Here is a 19,899-nt window from a genome sequence, read left to right as displayed (position 1 = left end):
ATCCGCCTGCGTGTTTGTGTATATGCAGAGCCTGCAGGCCAGGTAATTGCACTTGTGTTTTGCAATCACAGCCTTGCCTAGTTTGCCAGGCACTTTATGTTCAATGCGCTGGCGGCCATAGATGCATAGGTACAGTAGAGATCCACTAACACTCTCTAACGCAAAACAATACATTAAATAAGTTATCTCCCCATCCAATAAACATAGGTTTTTCGAAATAGTTTATGCCGAAATGTATTAAAATTTAAAAATCAGCAGCCCCCTTTTTTAAAAACCGTTTTAGTTTATGAAGTGCGGCCTGTAACTGCGTGCTGTGTTTTTATATTGCAGCTTAATGGCGACTGTCAAGCGTTTATTTACTTTATTATTGCATTTTTGCACGCAGGCCCCAATGTGCGTGGTTTATGGGAGTGTGTGCGTGGGGCAGGACGATTGGAAATTGTCTGTTTACTACCACTGCATCCTGCAAGGATGTGTGCCCATTGGGGCGTGCTGCCGCAGATGACTGCAACTTGCGCTGTGGCACTCACCTGCTGCTGCTAATGTGCGGCGGCCATAATCAGCAGCCACCGAAAGTTGGCCAGGACACCCCACCCATCGGCACCCCATCCCTTCGGCTTCTTGCGGCCAAAACGGTGGCCAAACATCGCCAGCGATCCGCTGATTGGGCAGACCGTTGCCATTGCCGGCACAAATGGTGGTCCAATGCGCCATCGACTGACTTATTGCTTTGTATAAGCACTAGCCTATGCTGATGTAAATCAAGGAAATTTAATATAGACAAGAGTGCCACAAGATGATAGTTTCCTTAATACTCATAATAGGGGATTACATTTTAATTTAGATCCATAGGAGTAAACATGATAGATAATTCTCTATTTATTTGCCTTAATAAATGCATTTGTGGATTTATTGGAAGGAGTACATTTGTCATTTGGAATTAAAACCAAAAAAGTTGCAGCAGAGCTAAATATAAAAGCTATTAAAAGTCTCGTGTTGTGCATTGAAACCGTTGCAGTAACCCACTTTAATAGAGCAAAACAAATTACCAAACAAAGCATTTAGCGGCCTAATTATTGGGCACGCAGAGAGAACGCGTTTTAATTATTCATCGGGCCGGAATAACACTGGACAGCCAAAACACAACATAATTAGCGCATAAATTAGCTGCCCCACATAATATTAAATCACGAATCAATTGCAAAATCGCAATCGAAGGGTAGCTTTAAATGGTCGCCTACTTTTGCAGTAAAACTGCACTTAATGCAACTAATTTGTGGGGCAGTTGGACCTAATTAATCAGGTTTCCATTGCTTAATGAACATTTAAATAATGGGCGTGCCAGAAATTAGTCCTGCTGGCGCCGCTCATCCACTGCGTATACTTAATGCAGCGCACTTTAAGCGTATTAAACGCTTTGCTCACTCATTTACTCAATTATACATGGATGCGTGGCCCCTTCGCCTGGCCTGCGAATTCAACAGGCACCCACACAACTTATTTTAATTAAACGCATTATTTTCGCATTTTCGGTATTTGCCGCTGCCGCTGCCGCTGCCGCTGCCGCTTTATTTGTTTCCACTTATTAAATACTTTTCAAAATGGTCTCCAGCGTCGCCAGAAGTCCGCCGACCATGGCAGCCTGTGGCGGCTGTATTTAATAATAAAGCAGCCAAATCCGCAAATAAAGTGTAAATGATAAAATTTTTATTGAGAGCGAAGGCGAGCGACAGCGGCGGGAAAAAAGTAAATCAACAGATAAAAAAGAGCAGCCAACAAAATCCGCCAGATCTGTGGAATAACCTCAGCTTGGCACATTTTTAATTAAACTGCATTAAAATATATGGCCAGCGGCAGTTCAATATATACCATATATTTTATATTGAACTCTAGCTGCAAATAACTTTTTTTAATTAATATGCCGCAAGTGACAGTCGACGCAGCGTTGAGAAGCAAATTATTGCAAGGCGTATTTCGGGCTAAACTCTTTGGACCAAACTCTACTAAAGTATACTTAATAATCTAGAATATTATGTTACATTAATACGATTTAAAAGTGTAACGTTGACCCTTCTTATGCAAGGTATTTTATATTAATGGAGATTTTATCTTTTATTACACAGAATATATATATATATAAAGAATGCATATATTATATATCAAATATATATTTTATGTATAAAAATGCGCACCCATCAAGATCCCAGGAGAAAGCGCGCATGAAAGCATAAAAATTGTATCAGCAGGGATTAATGTGCTCAATCGGGCGATTATCCACATCAGGAGGCAGTCAGGGAAGGACGAGGACGAGGACCAGCGACCCCAGTTCGCAACTGGCTGTTCCCAGCTGGCTGCGCATAAATTAGTCGCACTGACCAGGAAACTTCCAAGTGGCTGGCCAAGTCAAGATGTCTACTAATTGCCATTTTACTGTCACATTTGCTCTGGGATTTACATGTGCATACATTTCACATTATCGTTGCAACTTGGCCGGCTAAGCCTGTTCCGGGAAATGGCCAGGACCACGCCCCATCAGGACTCGACTCTCGAGCGGTTCGTGTGCATTTTATTAATAATTATCCTTTGGGCCCCGGCTGTGGGCTTATGCAAATTAGCGAACGGGCATTAAGTGCAGTTAACTTCAGCCTGCTTCGGCAGCCATTTGAAAGCGGGGAGAGCTGGCTGTTCTGGCTGTTCTCAACTTTACTTCCGGCATAAATTTGTTGAAAAGTGAAATGAATTACATGTTCTGGAAACAGAAAAGTTGTGGAAACATTAGTTGGAATGGGGGAGAAGTTTAAAGCGAAAGTTAACTATGCTTTTTAAAATGCAGTCGATAATTGCCCCTTTTTGCTTTTACATATAACCCTCAATTGGAGGGAGAGAAGTATATATATATGTATTAATAATATTTATTTATATATATATAAAATGCAAAGGGTAATATAAAAATCAGAGTTTGTTTACTTTACATACAGCATAAATACGATTTTACCGCTAGTCATGAACTTAATCTAAGATAGAGACATTACAGTTTGCTAATTTGTTCAGAACGGAAAACGGTCACAATTGGAAACTCGCAAACGAGCCCCAAGAAACTGCCCCGAACTATGCTATACTTTATGGGAGCACTGATGCTGACTTGCTGAACCGTAGGCAAGTAAATTAACACTAATTACAACATAATAACTATAAAATCGTGGAGACAAGTGCCCGGCAGACTCAACAGCTCATTGCCGGGCACTTGCCACTCAACGCAATGGCCGTGGAGCCGGGCCAAGTTCCTGGCCGGGCCAACAACTGAACAGAACAGAACTAAACAGAACTGAACTGAGCTGAACTGGCCGCCTGCAGCGCCGGAGAAAGGCAAGCAAAACAGAGTGCAAAACATGATTAAGAGTGAAATATTTATTTGCAGCACTTGGAGGCGCGCCACGGTAGCGCCAACAATTAGAAGCTAGCTACGAGTACCAGCCCGGAGTGTTCGGGAGTACCGGCTCAGCGCCTCCTCGCGCCGACATGGCTTAAACATGTAAATGGCTGCAAGGAGGGGGCCATGATTTAATGGCCTCCACTGCTAAGGAGCCCAGGAAATAGCGCGGCGGCAACAAGTGCACGGCCCTTAATGCTTAGTTTAATTGTATTACGAGTAGGTCGGGTACTATAGAATCTGAGTGTATATACTAAAATGCTTTAAACGCTAAATGCGAGCTTATGCCTAGTATTCCTCCTCCTCGTCAAAACCATAGCCGAACTCATCGTCGTCACCGCCCGTGTTGAGCATGTCCTGAAGAGTGGCCTCTGGTTCTGCCTCGGGCTCGACGTCAGGATCCTCAGCTTCCGCTTCCGCCTCAGCGTCTTCGTCCAGGTCATCTGGGGAAGTAATGTACAGATTTATGAGCTGGCAACCCACGTGATTTGCTTGGTATGACCCACCTGTTTCCACCACAACTGCTGGCTTGGAATCCGGCTGCTCCACATCGGCAGCTTGGCTGACCGGCAGACCCACCTCTAGTTTAGGACGTTTCCTACTGGGTCCGGGCAGATCGTAGGTTGCCCTATTGCCCCTGCTCTTGGAAGGAACAGGGCCTTCTTCCACTATGACCGGCTGCTGCTTCAGCTCTTCCAGAGTGCTCGGTTTGGTATCTGCACTTGTTGTAGGAGAGTCATCTGTCAGTCCGCCAATGCCGTCGGTCAGGGTCTTGAGAATCTCGTAGTTGATCTTACTGGAGATCTTCTTCTCTTGCAGCATCTTTTCGATGGCCTCGCCGGCTGTGGACGAGGGCCCAATGACCTTCTTGCGTGGCTTACGCTTCTTCCGCTCTGGCTTTCCCTCCTCACGTTCCTTGGCCAGCCGCTCGTCGCGTTCCTTCTGCTCTTGCAGATACTCGGCATTGAGGTTCTTCCACATTTCCAGCTTGGCCACCGCCTCATCCTCAGTCAGCACGTACTGATCCAGTTCGTCGTCGTTCAGATCATCGGTGATGAGCTCTTGTTCCTGGGGCTGCTTAGCCTTCTCTACGTCCTCCAGATCGCTCTGGGTCACCCTGCAAATAGCCTCGATATCCGGTCGAAGGCCTTCAATCCCAGCCACCAAGCCACCTGGTTCGGCCTTCTTTACGTCCTCGTTCTTGGCTATCAATTCCTTAATGACCTCCGCATTAGATTGCTCAATGAACTGCCTAGACTCCTCCAGTTCGATATCCTTTTCCGAGGTGCTCTTGGGCGTGCTTGGCGAGCTCAGTGGAGTGCCTCCCTTGCACTTAGTCAGTTGTCGGTAAACTGAGTTTGAGTACTTGCCTAGGTCTTTTTCCAGATGAGCATCAATTTCTTTTTGCAACTCTGTTAGCTCGTGCTCGCCCATCTTAGATTATTTTAGAATTACTTTTTTGTACACAGAATTACACAGATTTATACTTACATCTTTGATCCTCTCGCGATCCTTTTTGCGCGCTGCCTTAAAGGAAGGCGGATCCTGTTCGCGCTCCAGGTCAACGGTCATGAACTCCTCCAGGGTTAGCCCTCCCGAGGGCGTTTCAGCAAACTCCGAAAGGCGCTTCCGAAGTGTGGACTCATGGATCTTGACCACACCTATCACGTCCAGCATGGTGCGACTGAAATCGTGCATCCGGGCCGCAATCAGCAGAGCTTAAGGTCAAAAGTAATCCCCTTCAGCCGCGGCTATTCATTACGATTTCACGCTTCACTCACCTGCTCCACAAAGGCCAGTGGGTCGTCGTCCCGAGTGCATGCAGTCCTTTTTCATGCGCTGCACAATCCTCAGAGCCGTCATAGAAACCTCATGCGTTTTGGCACCCAACTGCAGTCGATTGGCAAAACGCATAATGTACAAACACGGGTCTGTAAATAGGAAATCAAAAGAAATTATAATAATATGCGGAAAGATGTATTCTATAACTAATGGTTAGCAGGGGGATCTTAATTGATAAACACGGAAAATGTAGAAACAAATTAGCGAACAGTAAAGCTGATTTATATTGTTGAAGAAATAAGATTTCGCACAGTAATAAACAAAACATAGGAACATTCACTCTTCTTTGCATGAGAGAAACAAGATCATCAGGCGAGGACCACTACCCCAGTCCGCAGTATCGTAATAAAATCTGAGACTCCTATAAAATACACCAACTGCAAGAGCATCAGACGAAGAACTTGTTCGACGACCTTGAAGTCGGCTCGGTCTAGCCAATGAAACCGAAAACATTCAATAACCGGCCCACGTCTCTATGGACAGCTGCCGAAATAAACAATCTTGAACCCGAACTTCAGGTCCGATATTATTCAATTCATTCAACTTTTACATGGCAATGAGAGGTGCAGAGAGCCGCTGTGGGAGAGTGAGCAAACAGAAGACATTGAGACCCGAAGAGTCGCCAAGCGACAGAGATTTTCTATCATGCGATATGTTTACCTTTGCGCTCTGCACGAACATCACGCATCCGTCACGTAGTCCCGCAGTCCCGCAGTCCGACAGTCCCGCCAAAGGTTTTGGGCCATTCATTGGCCTATTAAACCGATAATTAGCTGTATTTGAACTAGATGAAAGACAGGCCCTGCCAAGGAAACCCACTAGACAACATGTGCAATTAACACTTGGCCCAGTCATTTCGGCCAGACCGAAAAACAAAACCCAAACGCAAACTCAAACTCAAACTCAAACAGCAATTAACGCACAACAAATACTTAGAAAAAAGAGTGCGAAACGCATTGGAAAATCAAAGCCAGCAGACACACGACCTTGTCAAAGTTATTTGCCAATATTTTTTTCTATTTCGTACTTAACTAACAGTTTACAATTTGCCCACAAATTGGACAAGAGGATTTTCTAAGAGCCCCACAGTGGCTCAACTGTATGGTCACAATTTACAATGTACAATTTCATTTTACATAATTGCTGGAATAATTATTCAAGATAATGACAAAATAAATGGTAGGCCATATCGGTTTTAATTATTCATATAATTACAAAAAAGATACTTCGCTTTACATCATTTTACTTATAATAAAGCCGAAAACATAGCGGCGCCATCTTTTAAAGGCAAACTAAATTTGCCCACATTGAAATAACTATCATGGACCTCTCTTCTGTGCATAATTTTTAGAAGGGGTTATAGAAGTAAGACAGAACTGGTGGATGGATCTGTGGATCATTATAAAATAATGATAAATAAATAATAAGCAGACGTTATTATATCTGAATTCTTTACCCCAAAATGCTCGATTATAAAATGAATACCTGCTCAACCAGCTACTCTTATATTTATCCACCCACCCGGAGGTTAGCACATTATCCCGGAACTTACTGCTAATCCTTCGCCCTCCAGTTCCCCAGTCGTTTGTTGTTTGTGCAGCGCCACTTGACACACAAAGCCAGATGCTGTTGAACGTCAACCCCTGCTGACCGAGAAAGGGGGTTGGCCTGTATGGAAGATGCTTGTCAAAGTCTCGCCAAACAAAAAAACAGCACAAAAAAGGAACTCCGCAAAGGAGGAACAAATTATTTATTAAACCCTAATGAATGGGCACATTTGTGGAGGCCCCGAAGAGGCGGCCCTCAAACTCTGGCGCCCCCTGAAACAGCCCCTCAGCCACCGCCCCTGCTTTTTGTTGCTACTGCCGTCGAGTGCTCCACTTGAAAAATGATGCCGCTGATGCGGTGACTGCGAACTGTGATCGGAAACTGTGACTGCATTGACCCTTCAGCGCAGCGCCCACTCATCTGCCACAGCTGTTACTTGAACTGCTGCTGATGGGGCTGAAACAGCTAGTGCTGCACTCAGAGAAATATTTTCTAGCTCCAATTTAATCTATGGCTCCAAAATTTCCACTTCCATCGCTAGTAACAAATAGGGATTATATCAAGGGCTTTATATTCTTTTCAAATATTATTAGCAACATATTTACCAAACAAATCAGTGATCTTTCGCCTTTTCAAGCCACATTTCCAACTCAATGTTTGTAGGGATCAAGTGTAAATATACATTGGGAACCTATTAATTGATTTGACTATTTTGGAATCCTTTTTTGCAGTGTTCTGCTGCCTTTTGACAGTTGCCAGCAGGGCTGGTGCTAATGGTTTCTTAATGTTGCCGCCCCTTGTCGCAGCCCATTTGCTGCGATATCCTGCGAATTCCGCAACTGCAGCTAGTGAAATTATTATTATTTAAACTTTATTTTTGCGTTTGTCATGACAGCAATTATCGTTTTGAGTGCACCGCCGGCTGCCCCCCTGTGCCGCTGATTACTTCTGCATTTTGTGAAAAATGCCAGCGATTTGGGTTCGAGTTTCCCCGCTGCAGCCACAATTAACTGAGTTTTGCTGCTTTAATTGTTTGGTAATTGACCAAGAACGCGAGATTAATGGGGAAATGAAATCTGAGGAAATGTCGCGTACAAGAGTCGTGCAAACAAAACCTAAAATTAAGCGAAAATCAAATCCAATCGTCGCATTGATCGCATTTATCGCATTTATCGCATGCAATATATGTGACCGTCTCAAGGCGAGCGAAAAAAAACCGAAGCTAAACCCATATAGTCGATCGTGGTCGATCGGCTGGCGAGTCTCGAGTTGCCGGTTTTGGATCTCACCAGAAAAATTAGTAACTCACTACGAATTCGTTCGTTGACTCGCGCAGTCGCAGTCGCAGCCGCCAGTCGAAACGAGAAATACAACCAAATACGACCATTCAAAACGTGGCCGGTCGTCGCGCATGCGCAAGCCAAAAATTACAAAAAAATAATACAAATATTAAATAAAAGAAGAGGCTGAGGGGACGAAATCCCTCTATGTGTAAGGCCCATTTCATCAGTTGTCAGCCATCTGCCGTGCCACAACGAATCCCAACAAATTACAAAAGTGTGTATATCTGTCTGATTGCTTGTTAAAGTAATAATAATCGTTGACAAAGTGCGCGTAGCTCGTTTGTTTGTTCTTCTGTTGACGTTTTAATTTATGTGCACTTTTGTATTTTTCACTTTTTTCATCACTCAGCCGACAGCTCGGCGATGCCGGTTGAGCGTAAACGAATAAAAAAACATGAAAAACATGCCAAGAAAATAGCTTTGAGTGAAGTGCAAATATAACAGAGGAGGCTTTGAAAAAATCCCCAAAAATTCCGCACAGATAATTGCTTCTAAGGCTCATCGATCGGTTTTGCCCCCAAACCCCATTCTCACACCTGTCACGATCATCTTCCCCACGTTCTCTCTCTCTGTTTACTGTGTACCGAACTCATCGAGTTGGGCTGCGGATAAACAGGTGCTGTGGTTAATTAATTGTTCCAATGTTTAACCCATTAAGTGCCACCCGGAAAGTGCTTTGCAATGCTAAAATCAATCAGCGAATCGAAGAATTTCGCTGCCCCTGTCGCTTCATTAACTGCAACCACCTCATCGAAAAATCTCTTGAATCAATAATGACTGCCTAATGAACTGCCTAATGCACGCCGCCTCCATATCGAATTTTGAATTTAAACAGTCTGAGATATGAGATCTCAATTAGGGCTAAAATCTCTTATCAGCCTGGCTTAGGTAGTTCCGCCGTGTAATTATCCGTTAGCTGCACTCTCGGTTAATTGCCGAGCATTTGCTTGTAATTTACTGCTCATAACTATGATTTGTGTTCAGAGGCGCTGCTTTTAATGACAGCCCTTCCAGTGTCTGTGCTCCCCGAGGTTTGTGGCTCTTTCGAAAATACTTCAATTTAGCGGGCAGCCAAAGTCCCACACTATTTCGTGTTTGTATTTCGAAACAAGGCAAACTTTAGAAAAAAGCTCATAAGGCCCCACCCAAACAGAAGAGGAAAGGTTGGGGAAACAAACAAAAGACGAGAGGAATACGACTTCTCCCCCTAGACATCGAATTCGCATTTAGAATTCCACTCGAAAACCGCGCAGCCTGGCGGCATGAATGCCTAAATATTAAGTAACTCGATGACAATTTATAAGTTTTAACTAATATACATATATGTATACAGAAGAGGAAACGAAAACTGGTTTCAAATAAAAGATTTGACAAGAACCAAAAGTCGCCATAGCCACAGAAACCGATTTAGAATTCAGCAACTCATGGCGAATCGAAAGACCATTCAAATGGGGATTTTTCTGGGGCATAAAAGAATCGAATGCAAATAACAAAGGTAACCGATTGTAAAAAATGTTAATTCGTCAAGTCATTAGACAAAATGCAACATGACTTACCAAATAATCCCAAGAAATATGAAAAGCGAGTGAGAAAAACTGCATGTTAATGTCTATAAAATTATCCGCAAATTAAAGCGTCTAAGCCAAAGACGCTGCCTGAAAAGCTGAAAAGCTGCAAGGCTGAAAAACCAAAAGACATAGCCACCAACCGACAGCTGACGGTCTGAATTATTGCGAAACAACCTAAGGGCACTCGAACCGAGGTCCAAACTCACATAAACACCTCAAACAAAAGTCGAGACTCTCAGAAAATGGAACTCTGAAGCTTGACGAGAATTGGACACTCTGGTCCAGAAATATTGCCAAATGAGACGCCAAGCGGAGCGAATGCAAAATATTCATAGGCTAATGTATAACTAGTACTAGAACTTAGTACACGTGAAGTAACTACTAAATATTATTATTCCTACACTGCGAAGATTCCTTAAGAGAAGAAACGTTTAATAATTTTCAGTTTACTGTTCGATAATCGAAAATATTAATCTAAAAGCTGCCAGAAATCATAGAAGCATATGAACATTTCTGACAAAAAGAACAACTTGTGGATAATCGTCCATTCTTAATCCTTTGACCACAATCTGTTCAACTTGCGATGTTGACCCCAATCGGATTATACTTAAAACTGAAAACTTATACCTAAATCGTTCCATGAAGCCCTTATCAGATTACAGAGCTGCAAATTGCCATAAAAACACAAAATAAAGGCGTATAAAAAATGTACAAAGTTAGCGAATTGGCCAAAAACAAAAATCAGACAAGCGCGAACCATTTAAGTGCAAAATCGGCAAATCAACAAGCTCTTTTGCCGAACACTTGACCGACTGATCGCCCAATCGACAGTTCGAGTGCTTTTGGCCAGAGTTCGACAGGTTATTTTATTTTATTGGCCACGTGAGCGAGCGAATGTCTGGCATCTGCGATGTGAGGGGCTTCAGAGGTCGATTGCTTTCGAGGCTTAGATTTTATCCAGGGAATCCGAGAGTTGGGCGTTTCGGGCTTCATGACGCATTTGCTTAATCAACTAAATGCGTGGCCATTGCAAAACGGCCTGGCCGGGGCAGAAATGCAACAAAAGGAGCTCGTTAAAAAAGGGCTGCAGAGTAATGGGAAAACAAAAGACTCCACATATAGTAACTGCCAGAAAAAAGATACAAACTCTTCATTTTTTCTGTTTTTTATACTTTCTGGTTTGCAGTGATCTTGCGTTTGTGGTTTGCTTTTATTTTGGTTTTTTTTTTGGCCAAGCATGTAATGAGGAAATAAAAATCGAAAGTGTTACGCGGGCGTTGCTTTGGGGTCTCCCCTCTACCACCTTTTTTCGGTCAGTGTGCGAGTGCGATGGTGACCCGAGACTTGGCCAAAAAGTGGGTCGCACCATTTGCAATTAAAGAGGCAATGAAAAGTGAAATAGTGAAATAAACACCGAGCTGAGGAAAACAACGAATACAATTGGGAAAAGGGCGACCAAAGTAAATGCAAGCAAATGCGAAATGCACCTCTATACCGAAAGTGCAGTGACAGAGCGGAAAATACGCATTTTATACGAAAATCAGCGCTTCCACGCGCGATAAAGAAATGAAATGAAACAAGCCGAAATTTAAATGTGGCTGGAAAATAACAAAAATAACGAAAGCCTACAGCTGATGAATAATAAACGTGACTCGATTGTTAAGCCATGAAATTAATTTAGCATAAATTGTATGTGATTTGCATGGCAACTAAGAGGGTTGAGGGGTTAAGGCGAATCGTAGGGGTTTCGCTGGGGGAGTGCAAGGCAGCTGCCTAGAACTTTGTGCAATTTGTTTAAGTGTAAATGCGAGTCCGAAGATTTAAAAAGTACAACAGTCCACAGGCCACTAAATTGAAATTTTTATAAAACTTGAGCCTAAATAATGTGCCTAAATTCAAATTTTACAATTATAAGGCTAGGATAATTTGTATACGTTTTTACTATCGATAACTATCAACCAGTCAAATATATTATTTGAGAAGTCAAAACCTCAGGACTCACCACTGTGCATTTATTCTGGCAAATGAAAGATGACGCAGCAGATTGATGAATTCATGATCTTAAAAGGCGATGCAAATATTTTCCATTGTTGTGATACCTGTTATGCAACTCATATGTATATGCTACTGTCATTTAAATGATAGGCATCAACACAAAGACCGAAGAATGTCCAAACTAATAGTTATACCAATTAATAGATCCGCCTCTCCGAAGTATTTTCCTATCGGCCAAAGCTGCGCCAGTGATGAAACTAAAACTAATTTAAGTCAAAGATCCAACTCATTTTAGCCCGAAGATGTGCCGAAGCATGAAGAACTTCATTAGGCGTCGGCGGAAAATGGCATTGTTTTTCGGGGGCGTGGCTGTGGGGGAGTTCGTAACACACCAGTGTGACAGGTGGAGAGGAATACCTTCATCCACATGTATCGCCTCGCCACAAACTCGTTGATTGTGGCAAAGACAGGCCGTGACGAGACAAAAATAAAGTGAGAGAAACAAAATTATGTCCATGTCTGTCGCAGTTTTGTTTTGGTTACGGACTTCGCCATGCTGCCAATTAAAAGTAGCCGCTTGCATAATTTCCGCTGGCAGAGAGTCAGGTGCAAGAGTTCTCCAGTTGACCCAAAAACTTTTTAGCCCAAACTGGTGGGGGTCGCAATGAAAGCCAACAAAAAAGTGAGGGGCTCGCCTAAACTCACTTCCTGCAGCTAATAAAAGCGACAAATGCGTGCGAGCTGGAGTTGAAATTGAAAATAGTAATGGAAATGGAAATGGAAACGGAGAAGTGAAAGTGGAGTCCGCAATTGGCCATTTTTCATATGAGTGGCGAGCTCGAGTACTGAGCCCAAATTGAATCGAAATTGTATCATTTATATCCATAAAAATCAGATTATGTTACATATAAAAAAAATTACTATTGCGGCCAAACTAATGGGGGTGCTATTACAATTTGCGGTTAGCTTTCAACGAAATGAATTTATTTTTATCTCGCTGAACTGAAGTGTTAAAACTGGGAACGACAGGTGGTAACAATCCTAGCATACTGAAAAAACATCTCATTGTATGAAGTAGGATTTACTATTTCAAATTGATTCTCTGCTTCAAAATTTGATTAACTTTTAATATATATTTTAGTAAGTATACCATTGTTATATAATTTCCCTTTTTATCGCAGCCAGAAGCAGAAGTAATGTGAAGATGAGCCCGCAGCTGACCGTAAGATGATCGAGGCCTTTGCGAATCATTTTAGCAGCCACCTGGGACGCCACCTCTTCTACTGGGCCATCGAATCGAGCAGCGCCACTTCGGGAAACTACGGCCTCAACCTGCGGCTCTCCGAGCTGATCAACAAGTTCCACGGCCCCCTCGAGCGGGGAGTGCAAGTGCTGGACCACCTGCTCACCCTCGAGGAGGACGACTTCGCCGGCCACTGGGGCAGCGCCTACGCGCACAACTATGAGCCGGAGTACGCCGCTCGAGTGCCGGAGAACGAGGAGCTGCCACCTCCAGAACACAGTGAGTTATTCTAAGAACATTATTACTCGTTTGTACATGGCAAGGTATTCCACTTGGATATTCTTTAAATATATAGAAATTCTTGAAATATAATATACATTCCGCCCTTCCGCCGGTTTGTGGATTGTAAAGAGATAACCTCGTTATGCAAAGAAGGCCATCATTTATTGGTTTTATCAGCCGACCAACCGATTTCCGATACACCAAAATGGGAGGGTATGACTCAGATATCAACTTCGCCAAAGGTCAACAACATGTTTTTATATTTCGGCACACATCTTCGATCCGCTGCCGGTTGGTGCTTCTGTTGGTGGGGCCGCTGCAGAAACTGGTTTTACTGTACACGAATGTGCTAAGAGATAAACAAACCTTGACAAGTAAGCTCGGTGGCCGAGCAAACACATCAAAATCGATTTCAAGTTCAGCGATATGTTTCTTCATAATAAATATTCGCGGGACAGGCAATAAATAATAGTCCAAATACGATTCGGACATGCAAATACCGAGTAAAGCCCCCAACAAGGCTGATCGAAAAGAGGCATAGACTTGTAAAATAAACGTTTTGAATTTGGAAGTAGTAACACACAGAAAAATATATAGGTGCACTTTTAAAGTGGAAAAGCCTTGTTACATCAAAACTGCAAACTTGGTCTATAAAAATACCATTTGTATGAATTTTGGTTCTTGTGTTTTGTACCAATAATAAGAACTTATTAGACTTTAAGATCCTCGTTTGCTGTGTAACATAAACCTCTTGGATCGGCCCTATTAGCTCCCACACGTACGTATTTTTATGGCGCGCCATGACGGAAATACATATTAGTATCGAGTGGCCGTGATATAATCAAAATGGGTTGCGAAATACACAGTTGACGTATTTCACCTAATTTAAATTCAAAACAGGCGCCCAATCGCGGCGCTAGCCAACACTGTCGCAAAAAGTACCACAGCAGATTCGTGTGACCAGCTCGCAAAGGCCATAAATTACCACCTTTTCACGCCTTTCCAACCATTACACACAGCTGATCCGAATACAACACTGGTTGCAAACGCTTTCCAGCCCTCGCAAAAAATACTCGTTTATTCTATTCTCTGGAAGAGATAATAAAAAACAGAAAAAGCGCCGCAAATATGTCATACGATTGACTTAAGTGAAGGCAAATGTTTGATCAGCGAGCACTCGACTGAAGTCTCACCAAGTTTCTGCGTTTTCCCCTTCCGGAGGCCACAAATCGCACTTTTCCCCGCGATGGCCAGCAGCAGCAACAATTCCACGGCCAACAATCACGGAGGCCACAATCCGCTGAACCGACTGTCCCTGAAGTCCGCCGGAAAGCGCAACCAGGAGAGCATGTCGCACTCCCAGCCGAACGGCGGATGGATAAATGGTAAGGCGGTAAGGCGGAGGACCTGGAGGCAGATCACCGAAGGCGCCCACTGTTCTAGGTACCCCGTGGGAGGGGTTGGTAGGGGCAGCGCAGGTGCACTGCGTCTGTGAGTTATTGATTTTTCACACAACTTAAGCACTGTCGCCAGGGGCGCGGGTGGCGGAGGGCCGGAACGGGAGGGGCGCTGTCTGGCAACACAAGCAACAACAAGAACAACAACAACATTACCCCAATGCGTTGCTATTTTGAGACGCTCCACTTTTAGGAAACAGCGGAGCCTCAGTAAGAAGAACTTCTGTTTAGATGCAATGAACTTTAAACTTTACTGAAATCGAGGAATAAATATGTGCACAGCTTACATCAGCCGTGACTTTTATGACTCCATTCTCAAAGGTCAAGGTTTATTGTCTCTAAATGATTTTAGGGCTAGAATATGCCTTGCATATAGCCGGGAATAATACAATGCTCATTAGAAGCTCCCTCATCATTAAAACATGATGTGCATTTGCCAGGTACACACGGTGCCCATACAGCAAGGCCCCACTGTACCTGGGGTGTAATAATTGTGGAAAAAAGGGGAGACCCTGGCATTTGTTATTTATGATGCACACGCAGCGGAAGTTGCACAAATGTGGCCACGCGTGCTGCTGATTCTGAGCGAACTGGGTGGGATCATTAGGACAGAAACACGTAACCAGGTTAACCCAAATATTAAACCATTTTGTTAAACCCCATTTGCAGTGGAAACCCTGAACAATGGCAACGGGCTGCTCCACTCGCCGCCCCACAATCACCAGCAGCAGCAGCAGCAACAACAGCGAGGCGGAGGAGGAGCATCGCCAGCTGGAGGCGCAGGAGGTGCCTCTGCCGGAGCGGATCACAATATCCAGATAACGCAGCCCATCAGTGCTCCATCTTCACCGCTGGCCTCCCCGGGCGCCCTCAACAGCAGTAGCAGCAGCGGTGGAGGTGGCGCAGGAAGTGGCGGAGGAATCTCCGGCAGTCCCACAGCCTTTTGTCTGCCCTCCAGTTCGGCAGCGGCGGCTGTGGCTGCTATCTCGGCTACGCCCACCAGTGGGAGTGGGTCGTATGTGTGCTCCGCCGGAACCAACTGGCATTTCGCAGCTGTGGCAGCATCCAATGCCATCGATACGGCTGATCCCAACTGGCAGGCCAGCAAGGCGACGGTCCTCGAGAGGAATGCAGCCATGTTCAACAACGAGCTGATGTCCGATGTCAAGTTCATTGTGGGTGGAGAGTTCGGTAAGCGATTTTCACTAGGCTCACTAGCCAATAAAACAGCATTGCTCATACCTGTCTTTTCAACAGACATCGATCCCATTCAGACCATTCCCGCCCACAAATATATTCTCGCCACGGGCAGTTCCGTATTCTATGCTATGTTCTACGGAGGACTGGCGGAGAACAAGCAGGAAATCAAAGTGCCTGACGTGGAACCCACTGCCTTCCTAACGTTGCTAAGGTGAGATTGCAGATTGCATTAAAAATCAACCTTAACAAACCAAACGCTTCACGATTCCGCCTAGGTACCTTTATTGTGATGAAATCAAACTGGAACCTGAGCACATTCTGGCCACGCTATATGCGGCCAAGAAGTACATCGTCCCGCACTTAGCCAGAGCATGCGTCAACTACCTAGAGGTTAAGTTGACGGCAAAAAACGCCTGCCTACTTCTCAGTCAATCGCGTCTGTTCGAGGAGCCCGAGCTGATGCAACGTTGCTGGGAAGTGATCGACGCCCAGGCCGAGATGGCGGTTAAGTCCGAGGACTTTGTGGACATTGATCTCAAGACGTTTGAGTCGATTCTCTCGCGAGAGACACTCAACTGCAAAGAGATCCACTTGTTCGAGGCGGCCCTTAACTGGGCCATGAACGCCTGCGAGAAGATGAGCATTGACGATACGCCGCAGAACAAGCGCAGGCTGCTGGGACAAGCGCTGCACCTCATTCGCATTCCCACAATGTCGCTAGAGGAGTTCGCCAACGGTGTGGCCCAAACTGGCATACTTTCGTCGCAGGAGACGATCGACATGTTCCTGCACTTCACCGCCAAGATGAAGCCCTCACTGGGCTTTCCCACACGCTCCAGGGCGGGATTAAAGACTCAGGTCTGCCATCGCTTCCAATCGTGCGCTTATCGCTCAAACCAGTGGCGCTACCGCGGACGCTGTGATTCAATTCAGTTCTCGGTGGATCGAAGGTGAGATAGATAGACAGTTATTGGATTAAGATAACGAAGAACTTCTAATTTTAGAATTTTCATTGTGGGTTTTGGACTGTACGGCTCGTCGACTGGCGCTGCCAACTATAACGTAAAGATCGAACTTAAACGCCTGGGCCGCACCCTTGCAGAGAACGACACTAAGTTCTTCTCGGACGGATCAAGCAACACGTTCCACGTGTTCTTCGAGAACCCCATCCAGATCGAGCCAGAGTGCTATTACACCGCCTCCGTAATCCTCGATGGAAACGAGCTTAGCTTCTTTGGCCAGGAGGGCATGTCCGAGGTGCTTATGGGCAATGTGACTTTCCAGTTTCAGTGCTCGTCCGAGAGCACCAACGGCACTGGAGTTCAGGGTGGCCAAATCCCAGAGTTAATCTTCTACGGACCCACCACAGTGACCGCAATGAGCTCGCCCACTAACTCACTGTGTCCCACTCCAATTGGTGGTGGTTCCTCTAATGCAGGAGCGACTTCAACTGCAGCAGCCGGAACAGTGGTTCCAAATGGCAGCAGTGGATCTGGCAATAACGCCAACAGCTCAGCGGAGGACGGCGACGGAAGCACCTGATGCGCACAGCTCTACTGCGCCGAGTGGCAGGGAGCCTGTTACTACCGCCAACAGCAGCAGCAGCAACAGAGGAGACCAACAGAACAATACAAAACACAGCAACCACAAAAGCTACAGATACAAAATAGAAACTCATGGGTTTTCAGTGCAGCACAACAAAGTAAATTGGAATTTTAGGCGCATATATATATACCAAGATAGTAGAGTGCTCTAGTTTTCATAATAGTCCTATATATATAGACATATATACACGTCAAAGCATAGACACATATATATACACCTCGGCAGTGCGTTTTAAAGCTCCAACACAGTTGTCAGTACGTGATCATCTCAAAAGGAAAGTCATCCGAAGCAAGTCAATCGATATAAGGAATTTGCGATATCTGAAACATTGTCTTCGATATCCCAATATGTTAAGCCAGTTAAATACACGGTTTTGCAGTTCTAAAACGCACTGTACATAGTCTGTTGGTAATGCATATAAAGATATTTTGAAATCGAAAAAAGTTGATCATATACACCCTTAACTATATAGATGCAGATTAGTAGTTGACTCGAAAACTTAACACGTTCCACGATTTAAGAGGGCGGGATGGGGTAATATGGGCGCTATATAGAGACGCATAAATAAATGCAATAAGTGAAAATCGGGCAATCAGTCAAGCTAGCGTTAACCAATATTCTAAAGACAGTTAAAGGGAGAGTGGACAAAAGCTAATACGATATATACCAAACATATTTTTGCCAGCATATACCTAACATATACACACATCTGATCTGATAATGATAAACTATAGTCCTAAATACTTCAAGGGAGAGTAGGCCATGTTAAGAAATGCATACGACGAATTTGAATTGAATGAAAGCCAAGTTAACCAGTTTACGAATTAGCAAACGAAAATGAAATCAAGGGATCTTGTACGAGTATGCGCACAAAATCTTCTCTACATATATATTCAAATATTAATCTTGTAGTATGCATTATATCTATTTCGTAGTTGTTCCATTATATCTCTCATACATACACAATATGCCTTTCTACTGATATTCAGCCCTGTACTTCTCCTGTGCATTATAGCCTGCTGTGCGCAACAATCAGTTTTACGTTTGAGTTTTGAATTTCTTTGGAAATTGTACTGATTTTTTGCTTTTGATAAGACAATTATGGTTTTTATATACATATATCTATATAAAATGTTATCCTATATTGAATATGAATCTATTACCATTATGTACTTTAATCAAACAAATACATTATTAGATTTTTGCGAATTTACTTTCTCGAGTTGAAAAGGTTGGTTATTGGGATTTACCATTTACGTAAGTAGTACACAAAAAAAGACGATCTTGACTCACTAGTCAAATGTCAAGATCCTGAGCAAAGTAGGATAGTTAATAGCTTAAGCAAGATCAAGTTACAAATTACAAGATCCTGGGTTCTCTATGAATAAAAGTCGATCTTTGAGAGCAATTGACTGTGGATCGCCATTTTAACGTATAGTTTGGTATTTATATTCACTCACCCACAGAAGGTATGTTGATACAAAGGGCATGCGATAACTTTAAGTAGGTGCGCCCAAGCTCATAAGAACAGATCTGTTGTACGTCGCTGATGTCGATGAGGAGATCTGTGGAAATATGAGCAGTTAATATGATACTCCTTAAGCAAAAGGAATGCCCGACTCACGGGAGGTGCCCTCTGTCCTGCAGGTCATGTACACGCAGGCAGCGTAAATGTGGGTGCTCTTCCTGCCGCGGGTGAGATGCCTACTCAGCGCCATCTTAAAGAAATTCAAAGCAGTATCCGCATAGTGCTGGGATAGCTGCAGCTGCTGGCAGAGCAGTGTGATGTCCTTCTTAGCCTTTTTGATGGTCACCTCGCGGGATTCGGTGCCCGATCCCACCTGGAACTTGCCGTAGCCGTAGTTGGTGGCACCGCCCGACGACTCGGCGGACACAAACTGGCCGATTGCGGCTGCTCCATGGCCCACTTCCTCGAACTGCACTTCGGATACAATGAGGGAATCCTCCAAGACCGAGCCGCAGTTCATGCAAACTAGAGTGAATGGGTGAACGTTAGTGACATGGACATGGATCCTTGGATGCTTATACAGCCACAGCATACCTCGATCTCCGCGAGCATTGTCTTCCTCGATCTCATTGGATCCGCAATTGCGACATTTTAAGCCCGACGACATGATTCTTGTTCGTTCTTTGCTAAAATATACAATTCCACCTGCGAGGTTTAGTTTTTAACCGCTGTTTTGACAGTTTAAACTACTGGTTTGCTTTCAATTTAACGCATTTTTCGACTTTTATTTGAACAATTTGCAATTTGTTGCCAATTGAAGTCAACACGCTTGGAAAACAGCTGATTGAACCGCCGGCGTTGTTCAACACTGATTATAGCATAGTATATGCTAGTGATGCACATTCCGCAATCACGAAT

The 19,899-nt window shown here is 44.1% G+C and overlaps 2 protein-coding genes across 3 annotated transcripts; one reads left to right on the top strand and one right to left on the bottom strand.

Moving 5' to 3' along the window:
* Positions 1-2,979: 2,979 nt before the first annotated feature.
* On the bottom strand, positions 2,980-19,836 carry LOC122621211 (transcription factor IIIB 90 kDa subunit). The gene is made up of 7 exons (XM_043799002.1): positions 19,576-19,836; positions 19,138-19,506; positions 18,974-19,078; positions 5,212-5,361; positions 4,922-5,148; positions 3,937-4,864; positions 2,980-3,873 (listed from the first exon to the last, which is right to left on the bottom strand). Exons 1-7 carry the CDS (start codon positions 19,646-19,648, stop codon positions 3,719-3,721), a joined length of 2,007 nt encoding a protein of 668 aa, XP_043654937.1. The 5' UTR covers positions 19,649-19,836; the 3' UTR covers positions 2,980-3,718.
* Positions 8,132-18,645, top strand: LOC122621210 (BTB/POZ domain-containing protein 6). Of its 2 annotated transcripts, XM_043799000.1 has the most exons (6): positions 8,132-8,377; positions 12,908-13,248; positions 15,378-15,899; positions 15,966-16,119; positions 16,184-16,858; positions 16,913-18,645. In XM_043799000.1, the coding sequence occupies exons 2-6, from the start codon at positions 12,954-12,956 to the stop codon at positions 17,448-17,450; spliced, it is 2,184 nt and encodes a 727-aa protein (XP_043654935.1). In that variant the 5' UTR covers positions 8,132-8,377; positions 12,908-12,953; the 3' UTR covers positions 17,451-18,645. The 2 variants fall into 2 exon arrangements, with proteins under 2 accessions (XP_043654935.1, XP_043654936.1); XM_043799001.1 differs by lacking the exons at positions 8,132-8,377; positions 12,908-13,248 and adding an exon at positions 14,287-14,636 and having other exon boundaries at positions 16,913-18,644.
* Positions 19,837-19,899: the final 63 nt, after the last annotated feature.

The sequence above is a fragment of the Drosophila teissieri genome, chromosome 3R (genome assembly GCF_016746235.2).
Source record: "Drosophila teissieri strain GT53w chromosome 3R, Prin_Dtei_1.1, whole genome shotgun sequence".
Classification (NCBI taxonomy): Eukaryota; Metazoa; Arthropoda; class Insecta; order Diptera; family Drosophilidae; genus Drosophila; species Drosophila teissieri.
Note: the sequence above shows the minus strand (reverse complement) of the source record. Positions and strands in the feature narration are given on the sequence as shown.

Coding starts and splice junctions, on each gene's coding strand:
- LOC122621210 (XM_043799000.1), top strand. CDS start 12,954: ATGATCGAGGCCTTTGCGAATCATTTTAGCAGCCACCTGGGACGCCAC. Junction 15,900..15,965: donor CATTGTGGGTGGAGAGTTCG/GTAAGCGATTTT, acceptor TCTTTTCAACAG/ACATCGATCCCATTCAGACC. Junction 16,859..16,912: donor CAGTTCTCGGTGGATCGAAG/GTGAGATAGATA, acceptor TTCTAATTTTAG/AATTTTCATTGTGGGTTTTG.
- LOC122621211 (XM_043799002.1), bottom strand. CDS start 19,648: ATGTCGTCGGGCTTAAAATGTCGCAATTGCGGATCCAATGAGATCGAG. Junction 5,362..18,973: donor TATCAACATACCTTCTGTGG/GTGAGTGAATAT, acceptor TCCTATTTACAG/ACCCGTGTTTGTACATTATG. Junction 4,865..4,921: donor ATCGCGAGAGGATCAAAGAT/GTAAGTATAAAT, acceptor AAATAATCTAAG/ATGGGCGAGCACGAGCTAAC.